General features: G+C 47.1%; 1 protein-coding gene across 1 annotated transcript in view; it reads right to left on the bottom strand.

Moving 5' to 3' along the window:
• Window positions 1-17,500, bottom strand: part of LOC109887546 (ephrin type-B receptor 4b) — a gene marked incomplete at its 3' end in the record, with an annotated part of 52,589 nt that overhangs the window by 3,698 nt on the left and 31,391 nt on the right. The window contains 5 exon segments of the mRNA XM_031791505.1: window positions 3,996-4,120; window positions 4,681-5,019; window positions 9,202-9,357; window positions 13,738-13,981; window positions 14,162-14,311. Of these exon segments, the coding sequence (XP_031647365.1) occupies window positions 3,996-4,120; window positions 4,681-5,019; window positions 9,202-9,357; window positions 13,738-13,981; window positions 14,162-14,311 (1,014 nt within the window).

The following is a 17,500-nucleotide window of genomic DNA, read 5'->3' as shown; positions in this document are numbered from 1 at the left end:
AAAGTCGTGCTATAAATTCACAGACAACACAAAGATTCCTTGATGCCCTTCCAGACTCCCTCTGCCTACCCAAGGACGCCAGAGGACAAAAATCAGTTAACCACCTAACTGAGGATCTCAATTTAACCTTGCGCAATACCCTAGATGCAGTTGCACCCCTAAAAACTAAAAAAATGGCTCATAAGAAACTAGCTCCCTGGTACACAGAAAATACCCGAGCTCTGAAGCAAGCTTCCAGAAAATTGGAACGGAAATGGCGCCACACCAAACTGGAAGTCTTCCGACTAGCTTGGAAGGACGGTACCGAGCAGTACCGTAGAGCCCTTACTGCTGCTCGATCATCCTATTTTTCTAACTTAATTGAGGAAAATAAGAACAATCCGAAATTCCTTTTTAATACTGTCGCAAAGCTAACTAAAAAGCAGCATTCCCCAAGAGAGGATGACTTTCACTTTAGCAGTGATAAATTCATGAACTTCTTTGAGGAAAAGATTATGATTATTAGAAAGCAAATTACGGACTCCTCTTTAAACCTGCGTATTCCTCCAAACCTCAGTTGTCCTGAGTCTGCACAACTCTGCCAGGACCTAGGATCAAGAGAGACGCTCAAGTGTTTTAGTACTATATCTCTTGACACAATGATGAAAATAATCATGGCCTCTAAACCTTCAAGCTGCATACTGGACCCTATTCCAACTAAACTACTGAAAGAGCTGCTTCCTGTGCTTGGCCCTCCTATGTTGAACATAATAAACGGCTCTCTATCCACTGGATGTGTACCAAACTCACTAAAAGTGGCAGTAATAAAGCCTCTCTTGAAAAAGCCAAACCTTGACCCAGAAAATATAAAAAAACTATCGGCCTATATCGAATCTTCCATTCCTCTCAAAAATTTTAGAGAAGGCTGTTGCGCAGCAACTCACTGCCTTCCTGAAGACAAACAATGTATACGAAATGCTTCAGTCTGGTTTTAGACCCCATCATAGCACTGAGACGGCACTTGTGAAGGTGGTAAATGACATTTTAATGGCATCGGACCGAGGCTCTGCATCTGTCCTCGTGCTCCTAGACCTTAGTGCTGCTTTTGATACCATCGATCACCACATTCTTTTGGAGAGATTGGAAACCCAAATTGGTCTACACGGACATGTTCTGGCCTGGTTTAGATCTTATCTGTCGGAAAGATATCAGTTTGTCTCTGTGAATGGTTTGTCCTCTGACAAATCAACTGTAAATTTCGGTGTTCCTCAAGGTTCCGTTTTAGGACCACTATTGTTTTCACTATATATTTTACCTCTTGGGGATGTTATTCGAAAACATAATGTAAACTTTCACTGCTATGCGGATGACACACAGCTGTACATTTCAATGAAACATGGTGAAGCCCCAAAATTGCCCTCGCTAGAAGCATGTGTTTCAGACATAAGGAAGTGGATGGCTGCAAACTTTCTACTATTAAACTCGGACAAAACAGAGATGCTTGTTCTAGGTCCCAAGAAACAAAGAGATCTTCTGTTGAATCTGACAATTAATCTTAATGGTTGTACAGTCGTCTCAAATAAAACTGTGAAGGACCTCGGCGTTACTCTGGACCCTGATCTCTCTTTTGAAGAACATATCAAGACCATTTCGAGGACAGCTTTTTTCCATCTACGTAACATTGCAAAAATCAGAAACTTTCTGTCCAAAAATGATGCAGAAAAATTAATCCGTGCTTTTGTCACTTCTAGGTTAGACTACTGCAATGCTCTATTTTCCGGCTACCCGGATAAAGCACTAAATAAACTTCAGTTAGTGCTAAATACGGCTGCTAGAATCCTGACTAGAACCAAAAAATTTGATCATATTACTCCAGTGCTAGCCTCTCTACACTGGCTTCCTGTCAAAGCAAGGGCTGATTTCAAGGTTTTACTGCTAACCTACAAAGCATTACATGGGCTTACCTATCTCTCTGATTTGGTCCTGCCGTACATACCTACACGTACGCTACGGTCACAAGACGCAGGCCTCCTAATTGTCCCTAGAATTTCTAAGCAAACAGCTGGAGGCAGGGCTTTCTCCTATAGAGCTCCATTTTTATGGAACGGTCTGCCTACCCATGTCAGAGACGCAAACTCGGTCTCAACCTTTAAGTCTTTACTGAAGACTCATCTCTTCAGTGGGTCATATGATTGAGTGTAGTCTGGCCCAGGAGTGGGAAGGTGAACGGAAAGGCTCTGGAGCAACGAACTGCCCTTGCTGTCTCTGCCTGGCCGGTTCCCCTCTTTCCACTGGGATTCTCTGCCTCTAACCCTATTACAGGGGCTGAGTCACTGGCTTGCTGGGGCTCTCTCATGCCATCCCTGGAGGGGGTGCGTCACCTGAGTGGGTTGATTCACTGTTGTGGTCATCCTGTCTGGGTTGGCGCCCCCCCCTTGGGTTGTGCCGTGGCGGAGATCTTTGTGGTCTATACTCAGCCTTGTCTCAGGATGGTAAGTTGGTGGTTGAAGATATCCCTCTAGTGGTGTGGGGGCTGTGCTTTGGCAAAGTGGGTGGGGTTATATCCTTCCTGTTTGGCCCTGTCCGGGGGTGTCCTCGGATGGGGCCACAGTGTCTCCTGACCCCTCCTGTCTCAGCCTCCAGTATTTATGCTGCAGTAGTTTATGTGTCGGGGGGCTGGGGTCAGTTTGTTATATCTGGAGTACTTCTCCTGTCCTATTCGGTGTCCTGTGTGAATCTAAGTGTGCGTTCTCTAATTCTCTCCTTCTCTCTTTCTTTCTCTCTCTCGGAGGACCTGAGCCCTAGGACCATGCCCCAGGACTACCTGACATGATGACTTCTTGCTGTCCCCAGTCCACCTGGCCATGCTGCTGTTCCAGTTTCAACTGACCTGAGCCCTAGGACCATGCCCCAGGACTACCTGACATGATGACTCCTTGCTGTCCCCAGTCCACCTGGCCATGCTGCTCCTCCAGTTTCAACTTCCACCTGACTGTGCTGCTGCTCCAGTTTCAACTGTTCTGCCTTATTATTATTCGACCATGCTGGTCATTTATGAACATTTGAACATCTTGGCCATGTTCTGTTATAATCTCCACCCGGCACAGCCAGAAGAGGACTGGCCACCCCACATAGCCTGGTTCCTCTCTAGGTTTCTTCCTAGGTATTGGCCTTTCTAGGGAGTTTTTCCTAGCCACCGTGCTTCTACACCTGCATTGCTTGCTGTTTGGGGTTTTAGGCTGGGTTTCTGTACAGCACTTTGAGATATCAGCTGTTGTACGAAGGGCTATATAAATACATTTGATTTGATTTTGATTTGATGGGACAGTGTAGTGTGTTGGGGACAGTGTAGTGTGTTGGGGACAGTGTAGTGTGATGGGACAGTGTAGTGTATTGGGGACAGTGTAGTGTGTTGGGGACAGTGTAGTGTGTTGGGGACAGTGTAGTGTATTGGGGACAGTGTAGTGTGTTGGGGACAGTGTAGTGTATTGGGGACAGTGTAGTGTGTTGGGGACAGTGTAGTGTGTTGGGGACAGTGTAGTGTGTTGGGGACAGTGTAATGTATTGGGGACAGTGTAGTGTGTTGGGGACAGTGTAGTGTGTTGGGGACAGTGTAGTGTATTGGGGACAGTGTAGTGTGTTGGGGACAGTGTAGTGTGTTGGGGACAGTGTATTGTGTTGGGGACAGTGTAGTGTGTTGGGGACAGTGTAGTGTGTTGGGGACAGTGTAATGTGTTGGGGACAGTGTAGTGTGTTGGGGACAGTGTAGTGTGTTGGGGACAGTGTAGTGTGTTGGGGACAGTGTAATGTATTGGGGACAGTGTAGTGTGTTGGGGACAGTGTAGTGTGTTGGGGACAGTGTAGTGTGTTGGGGACAGTGTAATGTATTGGGGACAGTGTAATGTATTGGGGACAGTGTAGTGTGTTGGGGACAGTATAGTGTGTTGGGGACAGTGTAGTGTGTTGGGGACAGTGTAGTGTGTCGGGGACAGTGTAGTGTGTTGTGGACAGTGTACCTTGGGGCAGTATCGTAGCTGGTACTCCAGGACAGTGTAGTGTGTGTTTTGGAGACTGTTCCACTGTAGAGTCAGACTGTTCTCTGATGCCTTGGTCCTTCTTATACCTGAGACCGGGGCTGGGACTACTTACACACACACAGAGACACACAGAGAGACACACACAGAGAGAGACACACAGAGAGAGACACACAGAGACAGACACACAGAGAGAGACACACAGAGACAGAAACACAGAGAGAGACACACAGAGAGACACACACAGAGAGAGACACACAGAGAGAGACACACAGAGAGAGACACACAGAGAGAGACACACAGAGAGAGACACACAGAGACAGACACACAGAGAGAGACACACAGAGAGAGACACACAGAGAGAGACACACAGAGACAGACACCAACAAATAAAAAGTATTACTCAGACAGATTTAATCATGTGGATGTAGATCTATAGAGTGTAGATGTGTGTTTAGTCTCTGTATGGATGTATAATGTGTGTGTGCGTGTGTAGTGTGTGCGTGTGCGTGTGCGTGTGTAGTGTGTGTGTGTGTGCGTGTGCGTGTGTGTGCGTGTGTGTGTGTGTGTGTGCGTGTGCGTGTGTGTGCGTGTGTGTGTGTGCGTGTATAGTGTGTGTTTGTGCGTGTATAGTGTGTGTGTGTGTGTGTGTGTAGTGTCTTCATACCGTCTCGGCTGGTTGTGATATTGACCCTTTCCACGGAGGGTTCCGATAGGCTGAGCTGTGAGACGCCGTTCTCTGACTGAACCGTGAAGGTGTAGGTGGTGTGTGGGAGGAGCCCGCGGATGACCACCCTGCGCTGTGATAGGCCGTGCTGGCTGGGGCGATAGGACACGCCCTCTTCACAGGGAAGACATGCCCTCTGAGGGGAGGCGCCACAGCGGACACACCCCACGCTGTAGGTCAGGTCTCCACGGCCACCGCGTTCCAAAGGTTCCGACCACTCTAACGTCACCATGGTGTCGTTGATCTGGGTTACAATGGAGCGGGGCGCTGAGGGGGGGCCTGGGGGGGAGAGACAGGATGGGTGGGGTGGGGGGGGGGACAGTCAAGTCATGTTTATAGATTTCCCAGGTGGCTTTAAGCTCCATTGAGTGGGACAACAACAATGGGTTCCAGTCAGAGAGCAGGAACAGGAACAGAAGAAAGGCCATGGCTATGGATACTGAGGGTTCACCAACGCCTCGCCCGTCCCAACGGAAACTTCTTTTTCAATGCTTAGGATCACCTTCTGCCCGTGTGCTATTTTACACAGTCGTTTATCTAAAACGGAGCTGCTGCTCCCCCTCCCCCTCCCTTCACCTTTATCTAAAACGGAGCTGCTGCTCCCCCTCCCCCTCCCTTCACCTTTATCTAAAACGGAGCTGCTGCTCCCCCTCCCCCTCCCTTCACCTTTATCTAAAACGGAGCTGCTGCTCCCCCTCCCTTCACCTTTATCTAAAACGGAGCTGCTGCTCCCCCTCTCCCTCCCTTCACCTTTATCTAAAACGGAGCTGCTGCTCCCCCTCCCTTCACCTTTATCTAAAACGGAGCTGCTGCTCCCCCTCCCTTCACCTTTATCTAAAACGGAGCTGCTGCTCCCCCTCTCCCTCCCTTCACCTTTATCTAAAACGGAGCTGCTGCTCCCCCTCCCTTCACCTTTATCTAAAACGGAGCTGCTGCTCCACCTCCCCCTCCCTTCACCTTTATCTAAAACGGAGCTGCTGCTCACACTCCCCCTCCCTTCACCTTTATCTAAAACGGAGCTGCTGCTCCCCCTCCCTTCACCTTTATCTAAAACGGAGCTGCTACTCCCCCTCCCTTCACCTTTATCTAAAACGGAGCTGCTGCTCCCCCTCTCCCTCCCTTCACCTTTATCTAAAACGGAGCTGCTGCTCCCCCTCCCTTCACCTTTATCTAAAACGGAGCTGCTGCTCCCCCTCCCTTCATGTTTAAATCTCTAGTCGCCCGCTGCTTAACCATGGTGATGTAGCCTGTGGCCCTGTTCCAGAGCATCACAACGACTGTATTCTACGGCCGTGTTCCAGAGCATCACAACGACTGTATTCTACGGCCGTGTTAGAGAGCATCACAACGACTGTATTCTACGGCCGTGTTCCAGAGCATCACAATGACTGTATTCTACGGCCGTGTTCCAGAGCATCACAACGACTGTATTCTACGGCCGTGTTCCAGAGCATCACAACGACTGTATTCTACGGCCGCGTTCCTTCCAGAGTATCACAACGACTGTATTCTACGGCCGTGTTCATTCCAGAGCATCACAACGACTGTATTCTACGGCCGTGTTCCTTCCAGAGCATCACAACGACTGTATTCTACGGCCGTGTTCCAGAGCATCACAACGACTGTATTCTACGGCCGCGTTCCAGAGCATCACAATGACTGTATTCTACGGCCGCGTTCCAGAGCATCACAACGACTGTATTCTACGGCCGCGTTCCAGAGCATCACAACGACTGTATTCTACGGCCGTGTTCGTTCCAGAGCATCACAACGACTGTATTCTACGGCCGTGTTCATTCCAGAGCATCACAACGACTGTATTCTACGGCCGTGTTCCTTCCAGAGCATCACAACAACTGTATTCTACGGCCGTGTTCCTTCCAGAGCTTCACAACGACTGTATTCTACGGCCGTTGTTCGTTCCAGAGCATCACAACGACTGTATTCTATGGCCGTGTTCCTTCCAGAGCATCACAACGACTGTATTCTACGGCCGCGTTCCTTCCAGAGCATCACAACGACTGTATTCTACGGCCGTGTTCCAGAGCATCACAACGACTGTATTCTACGGCCGTGTTCCAGAGCATCACAATGACTGTATTCTACGGCCATGTTCCAGAGCATCACAACGACTGTATTATACGGCCGTGTTCCAGAGCATCACAATGACTGTATTCTACGGCCGACGTTCCAGAGCATCACAACGACTGTATTCTACGGCCGTGTTCGTTCCAGAGCATCACAACGACTGTATTCTACAGCCGTGTTCATTCCAGAGCATCACAACGACTGTATTCTACGGCCGTGTTCCAGAGCATCACAACGACTGTATTCTACGGCCGTGTTCCAGAGCATCACAACGACTGTATTCTACGGCCGTGTTCATTCCAGAGCATCACAACGACTGTATTCTACGGCCGCGTTCCTTCCAGAGCATCACAACGACTGTATTCTACGGCCGTGTTCGTTCCAGAGCATCACAACGACTGTATTCTACGGCCGTGTTCATTCCAGAGCATCACAACGACTGTATTCTACGGCCGCGTTCCAGAGCATCACAACGACTGTATTCTACGGCCGTGTTCCAGAGCATCACAACGACTGTATTCTACGGCCGTGTGCCATAGTGTCATAGCTCTACCACACAGTACATTGAGACCAGTGCCATAGCTCTACCACACAGTACATTCAGACCAGTGCCATAGCTCTACCATACAGTACATTCAGACCAGTGTCATAGCTCTACCACACAGTACATTGAGACCAGTGCCATAGCTCTACCACACAGTACATTCAGACCAGTGCCATAGCTCTACCATACAGTACATTCAGACCAGTGTCATAGCTCTACCACACAGTACATTGAGACCAGTGCCATAGCTCTACCACACAGTACATTCAGACCAGTGCCATAGCTCTACCATACAGTACATTCAGACCAGTGTCATAGCTCTACCACACAGTACATTCAGACCAGTGTCATAGCTCTACCACACAGTACATTGAGACCAGTGCCATAGCTCTACCACACAGTACATTGAGACCAGTGCCATAGCTCTACCACACAGTACATTCAGACCAGTGCCATAGCTCTACCATACAGTACATTCAGACCAGTGTCATAGCTCTACCACACAGTACATTCAGACCAGTGTCATAGCTCTACCACACAGTACATTGAGACCAGTGCCATAGCTCTACCACACAGTACATTCAGACCAGTGCCATAGCTCTACCATACAGTACATTCAGACCAGTGCCATAGCTCTACCACACAGTACATTCAGACCAGTGTCATAGCTCTACCACACAGTACATTCAGACCAGTGCCATATCTCTACCACACAGTACATTCAGACCAGTGCCATAGCTCTACCATACAGTACATTCAGACCAGTGTCATAGCTCTACCACACAGTACATTCAGACCAGTGCCATAGCTCTACCACACAGTACATTCAGACCAGTGCCATAGCTCTACCACACAGTACATTCAGACCAGTGTCATAACTCTACCACACAGTACATTCAGACCAGTGTCATAGCTCTACCACACAGTACATTCAGACCAGTGCCATAGCTCTACCATACAGTACATTCAGACCAGTATCATAGCAAAGGAGGAGGAAGAGACAGAGCAGGAGGAGGAGACAGAAGAGGAAGAGGAGACAGAGGAGGAGGAGGAGACAGAAGAGGAAGAGGAGATAGAAGAGGAAGAGGAGACAGAGGAGGAAGAGGAGACAGAAGAGGAGGAGACAGAGGACAAGGAGGAGAAAGAGAAAGAGAAGGCAGAAGAGACAGAGGAGGAGGAGGAGACAGAGGACAAGGAGGAGGAGAAAGAGAAGGCAGAAGAGACAGAGGAGGAGGAGGAGACAGAGAAGGCAGAAGAGACAGAGGAGGAGGAGGAGACAGAAGAGGAAGAGGAGATAGAAGAGGAAGAGGAGACAGAGGAGGAGGAGGAGACAGAGAAGGCAGAAGAGACAGAGGAGGAGGAGGAGACAGAGGACAAGGAGGAGGAGAAAGAGAAGGCAGAAGAGACAGAGGAGGAGGAGGAGACAGAGAGGGCAGAAGAGACAGAGGACAAGGAGGAGGAGAAAGAGAAGGCAGAAGAGACAGAGGAGGAGGAGGAGACAGAGAAGGCAGAAGAGACAGAGGACAAGGAGGAGGAGAAAGAGAAGGCAGAAGAGACAGAGGAGGAGGAGGAGACAGAGGACAAGGAGGAGGAGAAAAAGAAGGCAGAAGAGACAGAGGAGGAGGAGGAGACAGAGAAGGCAGAAGAGACAGAGGACAAGGAGGAGGAGAAAGAGAAGGCAGAAGAGACAGAGGAGGAGGAGGAGACAGAGAAGGCAGAAGAGACAGAGGACAAGGAGGAGGAGAAAGAGAAGGCAGAAGAGACAGAGGACAAGGAGGAGCAGACAGATGAGGAGCAGACAGAGGAGGAGACAGAAGGTAGAGACTTACGTGTGCAGGGTGTGTGTGTGGGGTCGGAATCTGCTCTGTGGTAACCAGGACGACAGAGGCAGTAGGCGGAGCCTGTTACCAAAGTGTTGCTATTGGTCGGACACAGGACACACCCACCGACTCCTGGCCCTGCCTTATACTGACCACCTGGACAAGCTGGAGAAAGAGAGAGAGAGAAAGAGAGAGTGAGAGAGACAGAGACAGAGAGAGAGAGAGAGAGAGAGAGAGAGAGAGAGAGAGAGAGAAAAAGAGAGAGAAAAAGAGAGAGAGAAAAAGAGAGAGAGACAGAGAGAGAGAGAGAGAGAGAGAGAGAGAGAGAGAGAGAGAGAGAGAGAGAGAGAGAGAGAGAAAAAAAGAGAGAGAAAAAGAGAGAGAAAAAGAGAGAGAGAAAAAGAGAGAGAAAAAGAGAGAGAGAGAGAGAGTCACCACTTACCCCAGATAGTCATAATAACACCACTCACCCCAGACACTCATAACACCACTCCCCCCAGACACTCATAACACCACTCCCCCCAGACAGTCATAATAACACCACTCATTCTGACATGTTATCAACATTCTCTCTCTCATCTCTCCAGTGCTGTTAGCCATAACACTACAGAGAGAAGAGCTTAAAACCTGGGTTAGGGTTAAGGGTGTGTCCTGGGTTAAGGGGTGTGTCCTGGGTTAGGGGGTGTGTCCTGGGTTAGGGGGTGTGTCCTGGGTTAGGGTGTGTGTCCTGGGTTAGGGGGTGTGTGTCCTGGGTTAGGGTGTGTGTCCTGGGTTAGGGGGTGTGTCCTGGGTTAGGGGTGTGTCCTGGGATAGAGTTAATAAGGTCAGAGTTAGTTAGGTCAGAGTTAGTTAGGTCAGAGTTAGTCAGGTCAGAGTTAGTTAGATCAGAGTTAGTTAGGTCAGAGTTAATAAGGTCAGAGTTAGTTAGATCAGAGTTAGTTAGGTCAGAGTTAATAAGGTCAGAGTTAGTTTAGTCAGAGTTATTTAGGTCAGAGTTAATAAGGTCAGAGTTAGTTAAGTCAGAGTTAGTTAGGTCAGAGTTAGTTAGGTTATAATTAGCCTCTCCTTCTCCGTCTCCTATTCCTCCTCTCTCTCTATTTTTCTGTTCCAGCTCTGAACTTAATGTAAACCAGCTGTGTGTGTGTGTGTGTGTGTGTGTGTGTGTGTGTGTGTGTGTGTGTGTGTGTGTGTGTGTGTGTCTCCGCTGTGTGTGTGTGTACGTCTCCGCTGTGTGTGTGTGTGTGTGTGTGTGTGTGTGTGTGTGTGTGTGTCTCCGCTGTGTGTGTGTGTACGTCTCCGCTGTGTGTGTGTGTGTGTGTGTGTGTGTGTGTGTGTGTGTGTGTGTGTGTCTCCGCTGTGTGTGTGTGTACGTCTCCGCTGTGTGTGTGTGTGTGTGTGTGTGTACGTCTCCGCTGTGTGTGTGTGTGTGTGTCTCCGCTGTGTGTGTGTGTGTGATACAGTAGCGTATCCTATCACTCCCAGCTATAGAATACAGATGAGCCTCAGCTTTGCAGGTGGAGCAGGGTGTGGTGAGGTGCAGCGTGGGTAATTTGACCCGGGAGAGAGACGACACCCTGGCTCATCTCTCCATCATTTCTCTTTCATTCTCTTGTTCTCTCTATCCCTCTGTTCCTTTGATGTGGCTTTATTCCCAGACTGACACACCTCTCCTTTTCCATACACTGAACTGGCTAACACACACACACACTGCCTCATACACACACGCACGCACACACACACACACACACACACACACACACACACACACACACACACACACACACACACACACACACACACACACACACACACACACACACACACACACACACACACCTCTCCTTTTCCATACACTGAACTGGCTAACACACAGACACACTGCCTCTCTCTCACACACACACACACACACACACACACACGCACGCGCGCACACACACACACACACACACACACACACACACACACACACACACACACACACACACACACACACACACACACACACACACACACACACAGTGCCTCTCTCTCACACACACAAGGCTTTAGAGCAGCAGGTTGACCTCTAACCTCTATCACTCACCAAGACTTTTCTCTCCTTCCTTCTTCCCACAACTTTCCATCTGTTACCATCTCTCTTCTGTTTCTCCCTCTAGTCTGTTACCATCTCTCTTCTGTTTCTCCCTCTAGTCTGTTTACCATCTCTCTTCTGTTTCTCCCTCTAGTCTGTTACCATCTCTCTTCTGTTTCTCCCTCTAGTCTGTTACCATCTCTCTTCTGTTTCTCCCTCTAGTCTGTTACCATCTCTCTTCTGTTTCTCCCTCTAGTCTGTTACCATCTCTTCTTCTGTTTCTCCCTCTAGTCTGTTACCATCTCTCTTCTGTTTCTCCCTCTAGTCTGTTACCATCTCCCTCTAGTCTGTTACCATCTCTCTTCTGTTTCTCCCTCTAGTCTGTTACCATCTCCCTCTAGTCTGTTACCATCTCTCTTCTGTTTCTCCCTCTAGTCTGTTACCATCTCTCTTCTGTTTCTCCTCTAGTCTTTACCATCTCTCTTCTGTTTCTCCCTCTAGTCTGTTACCATCTCTCTTCTGTTTCTCCCTCTAGCCTGTTACCATCTCTCTTCTGTTTCTCCCTCTAGTCTGTTACCATCTCTCTTCTGTTTCTCCCTCTAGTCTGTTACCATCTCTCTTCTGTTTCTCCCTCTAGTCTGTTACCATCTCTCTTCTGTTTCTCCCTCTAGTCTGTTACCATCTCTCTTCTGTTTCTCCCTCTAGTCTGTTACCATCTCTCTTCTGTTTCTCCCTCTAGTCTGTTACCATCTCTCTTCTGTTTCTCCCTCTAGTCTGTTACCATCTCTCTTCTGTTTCTCCCTCTAGTCTGTTACCATCTCCCTCTAGTCTGTTACCAATCTCTCTTCTGTTTCTCCCTCTAGTCTGTTACCATCTCCCTCTAGTCTGTTACCATCTCTCTTCTGTTTTCTCCCTCTAGTCTGTTACCATCTCTCTTCTGTTTCTCCCTCTAAGTCTGTTACCATCTCTCTTCTGTTCTCCCTCTAGTCTGTTACCATCTCTCTTCTGTTTCTCCCTCTAGTCTGTTACCATCTCTCTTCTGTTTCTCCCTCTAGTCCTGTTACCATCTCCCTCTAGTCTGTTACCATCTCTCTTCTGTTCTCCCTCTAGTCTGTTACCATCTCCCTCTAGTCTGTTACCATCTCTCTTCTGTTTCTCCTCTAGTCTGTTACCATCTCTCTTCTGTTCTCCCTCTAGTCTGTTTACCATCTCTCTTCTGTTTCTCCCTCTAGTCTGTTACCATCTCTCTTCTGTTTCTCCCTCTAGTCTGTTACCATCTCTCTTCTGTTTCTCCCTCTAGTCTGTTACCATCTCTCTTCTGTTTCTCCTCTAGTCTGTTACCATCTCTCTTCTGTTTCTCCCTCTAGTCTGTTACCATCTCTTCTGTTTCTCCCTCTAGTCTGTTACCATCTCTCTTCTGTTTCCCTCTAGTCTGTTACCATCTCCTTCTGTTTTCTCCCTCTAGTCTGTTACCATCTCCCCTCTAGTCTGTTACCATCTCTCTTCTGTTTATCCCTCTAGTCTGTTACCATCTCTCTTCTGTTTCTCCCTCTAGTCTGTTACCATCTCTCTTCTGTTTCTCCCTCTAGTCTGTTACCATCTCTCTTCTGTTTCTCCCTCTAGTCTGTTACCATCTCTCTTCTGTTTCTCCCTCTAGTCTGTTACCATCTCTCTTCTGTTTCTCCCTCTAGTCTGTTACCATCTCCCTCTAGTCTGTTACATCTCTCTTCTGTTTCTCCCTCTAGTCTGTTACCATCTCCCTCTAGTCTGTTACCATCTCTCTTCTGTTCTCCCTCTAGTCTGTTACCATCTCTCTTCTGTTTCTCCTCTAGTCTGTTACCATCTCTCTTCTGTTTCTCCCTCTAGTCTGTTACCATCTCTCTTCTGTTCTCCCTCTAGTCTGTTACCATCTCTCTTCTGTTTCTCCCTCTAGTCTGTTACCATCTCTCTTCTGTTTCTCCCTCTGGTCTGTTACCATCTCTCTTCTGTTTCTCCCTCTAGTCTGTTACCATCTCTCTTCTGTTTCTCCCTCTAGTCTGTTACCATCTCTCTTCTGTTTCTCCCTCTAGTCTGTTACCATCTCTCTTCTGTTTATCTCTGTTACTATCTCTGACATATTATCTCTGTTACTCTCTCTGACATATTATCTCTGTTACTCTCTCTGACATATTATCTCTGTTACTCTCTCTAACATATTATCTCTGTTACTCTCTCTGACATATTATCTCTGTTACTCTCTCTGACATATTATCTCTGTTACTCTCTCTGACATATTATCTCTGTTACTCTCTGACATATTATCTCTGTTACTCTCTCTGACATATTATTTCTGTTACTCTCTGACATATTATCTCTGTTACTCTCTCTGACATATTATCTCTGTTACTCTCTCTGACATATTATCTCTGTTACTCTCTGACATATTATCTCTGTTACTCTCTCTGACATATTATCTCTGTTACTCTCTCTCTCACCTTTGCATCGGAGGTCTGTGTCTGTAGCTTCATACCCTGGCCGACAGGCGCAGGCAGTGGCCGGCTGACCGACCCACTGTCCGTCCTCACCGCACAGCATGCTGGGAGGGCGTGCCAGCTCGCCCGGGGGGGTCACGGCGTTGTCTACACACTCTCCTTGAGCCCCCTCCACCAAGGTATGTGGAACAGTCTCAGGGAATCGGGAGAAGGAACGCGTCAGGGTGGGGCACTTCTTAAAATACACCTTGGGGACAAAATACAGGTTAGAAAGAAACTAGAAAGTGAAGAAATGTATCGATTGATTGACCTCAGAATACGCACATTTGCCTAGGATTTTGTAAAACTTCAGAAAACTGCGGACTGTTGAAAGACACACAAACACTAGTTTGAGGTAAAGGTAAGGAACTTGTTAAAGATCTCGTACCCTGACAGCCAATAAGGCCATGCAGACTCCCTGTGCCTGGAAGGCTAGGTACACGCCCCTTTTGGTCAACCGGCTAATCCTGAGAGTCTTCACGTTGGACTTCCTCTCTCCGCCCCTACGAAGCAGGAAGTCAGCTGCTACTGTGTCCACCTGGGAATCAGAGGGTTAGACAGGATGGTAAACCAAGGTCATCTGGAGGGGTCAGAGGGTTAGACAGGATGGTAAACCAAGGTCGTCTGGAGGGGTCAGAGGGTTAGACAGGATGGTAAACCAAGAAGGTCATCTGGAGGGGTCAGAGGGTTAGACAGGATGGTAAACCAATAAGGTCATCGGAGGGGTCAGAGGGTTAGACAGGATGGTAAACCAAGATCATCTGGAGGGGTCAGAGGGTTAGACAGGATGGTAAACCAAGGTCATCTGGAGGGGTCAGAGGGTTAGACAGGATGGTAAACCAATAAGGTCATCTGGAGGGGTCAGAGGGTTAGACAGGATGGTAAACCAAGGTCGTCTGGAGGGGTCAGAGGGTTAGACAGGATGGTAAACCAAGAAGGTCATCTGGAGGGGTCAGAGGGTTAGACAGGATGGTAAACCAAGGTCATCTGGAGGGGTCAGAGGGTTAGACAGGATGGTAAACCAAGGTCGTCTGGAGGGGTCTTCCTGTAATGGTCCATAAACAAACTAACAAGGAAGGATTGTTTGTTTGTTTGGTTGGTTGGTTGGTTGGTTGGTTGTCAATGGGGACACACTCCAACCCTGTTGGTAGGTTCTCTGACTCTTAATACACTAGCTAGCTTCAAGTCAGTTGGTAGGTTCTCTAACTCTTGATACACTAGCTAGCTTCAAGTCAGTTGGTAGGTTCTCTGACTCTTAATACACTAGCTAGCTTCAAGTCAGTTGGTAGGTTCTCTGACTCTTACTACACTAGCTAGCTTCAAGTCAGTTGGTAGGTTCTCTGACTCTTAATACACTAGCTAGCTTCAAGTCAGTTGGTAGGTTCTCTAACTCTTAATACACTAGCTAGCTTCAAGTCAGTTGGTAGGTTCTCTAACTCTTAATACACTAGCTAGCTTCAAGTCAGTTGGTAGGTTCTCTGACTCTTAATACACTAGCTAGCTTCAAGTCAGTTGGTAGGTTCTCTAACTCTTAATACACTAGCTAGCTTCAAGTCAGTTGGTAGGTTCTCTAACTCTTAATACACTAGCTAGCTTCAAGTCAGTTGGTAGGTTCTCTAACTCTTAATACACTAGCTAGCTTCAAGTCAGTTGGTAGGTTCTCTAACTCTTAATACACTAGCTAGCTTCAAGTCAGTTGGTAGGTTCTCTAACTCTTAATACACTAGCTAGCTTCAAGTCAGTTGGTAGGTTCTCTAACTCTTAATACACTAGCTAGCTTCAAGTCAGTTGGTAGGTTCTCTAACTCTTAATACACTAGCTAGCTTCAAGTCAGTTGGTAGGTTCTCTGACTCTTAATACACTAGCTAGCTTCAAGTCAGTTGGTAGGTTCTCTAACTCTTAATACACTAGCTAGCTTCAAGTCAGTTGGTAGGTTCTCTAACTCTTAATACACTAGCTAGCTTCAAGTCAGTTGGTAGGTTCTCTAACTCTTAATACACTAGCTAGCTTCAAGTCAGTTGGTAGGTTCTCTAACTCTTAATACACTAGCTAGCTTCAAGTCAGTTGGTAGGTTCTCTAACTCTTAATACACTAGCTAGCTTCAAGTCAGTTGGTAGGTTCTCTAACTCTTAATACACTAGCTAGCTTCAAGTCAGTTGGTAGGTTCTCTAACTCTTAATACACTAGCTAGCTTCAAGTCAGTTGGTAGGTTCTCTGACTCTTAATACACTAGCTAGCTTCAAGTCAGTTGGTAGGTTCTCTAACTCTTAATACACTAGCTAGCTTCAAGTCAGTTGGTAGGTTCTCTGACTCTTAATACACTAGCTAGCTTCAAGTCAGTTGGTAGGTCCTCTAACTCTTAATACACTAGCTAGCTTCAAGTCAGTTGGTAGGTTCTCTAACTCTTAATACACTAGCTAGCTTCAAGTCAGTTGGTAGGTTCTCTAACTCTTAATACACTAGCTAGCTTCAAGTCAGTTGGTAGGTTCTCTAACTCTTAATACACTAGCTAGCTTCAAGTCAGTTGGTAGGTTCTCTGACTCTTAATACACTAGCTAGCTTCAAGTCAGTTGGTAGGTTCTCTAACTCTTAATACACTAGCTAGCTTCAAGTCAGTTGGTAGGTTCTCTGACTCTTAATACACTAGCTAGCTTCAAGTCAGTTGGTAGGTTCTCTAACTCTTAATACACTAGCTAGCTTCAAGTCAGTTGGTAGGTTCTCTGACTCTTAATACACTAGCTAGCTTCAAGTCAGTTGGTAGGTCCTCTAACTCTTAATACACTAGCTAGCTTCAAGTCAGTTGGTAGGTTCTCTAACTCTTAATACACTAGCTAGCTTCAAGTCAGTTGGTAGGTTCTCTAACTCTTAATACACTAGCTAGCTTCAAGTCAGTTGGTAGGTTCTCTAACTCTTAATACACTAGCTAGCTTCAAGTCAGTTGGTAGGTTCTCTGACTCTTAATACACTAGCTAGCTTCAAGTCAGTTGGTAGGTTCTCTAACTCTTAATACACTAGCTAGCTTCAAGTCAGTTGGTAGGTTCTCTAACTCTTAATACACTAGCTAGCTTCAAGTCAGTTGGTAGGTTCTCTAACTCTTAATACACTAGCTAGCTTCAAGTCAGTTGGTAGGTTCTCTAACTCTTAATACACTAGCTAGCTTCAAGTCAGTTGGTAGGTTCTCTAACTCTTAATACACTAGCTAGCTTCAAGTCAGTTGGTAGGTTCTCTAACTCTTAATACACTAGCTAGCTTCAAGTCAGTTGGTAGGTTCTCTAACTCTTAATACACTAGCTAGCTTCAAGTCAGTTGGTAGGTTCTCTAACTCTTAATACACTAGCTAGCTTCAAGTCAGTTGGTAGGTTCTCTAACTCTTAATACACTAGCTAGCTTCAAGTCAGTTGGTAGGTTCTCTAACTCTTAATACACTAGCTAGCTTCAAGTCAGTTGGTAGGTTCTCTAACTCTTAATACACTAGCTAGCTTCAAGTCAGTTGGTAGGTTCTCTAACTCTTAATACACTAGCTAGCTTCAAGTCAGTTGGTAGGTTCTCTAACTCTTAATACACTAGCTAGCTTCAAGTCAGTTGGTAGGTTCTCTAACTCTTAATACTGAGTGCTGTACTTCAGATCACGACGTTCTATGTATCCATGGGAACCGTACCTTAGTATAGGGGTTTTCCATCCAGGCAGGGTGTGTGTTGGTAGCTTCGTCCGTGTCTGTCTGATAGT

This window comes from Oncorhynchus kisutch, linkage group LG16 (genome assembly GCF_002021735.2).
Source record: "Oncorhynchus kisutch isolate 150728-3 linkage group LG16, Okis_V2, whole genome shotgun sequence".
Taxonomy (NCBI): domain Eukaryota; kingdom Metazoa; phylum Chordata; class Actinopteri; order Salmoniformes; family Salmonidae; genus Oncorhynchus; species Oncorhynchus kisutch.
This window is presented reverse-complemented; position numbering and strand designations above follow the sequence as displayed.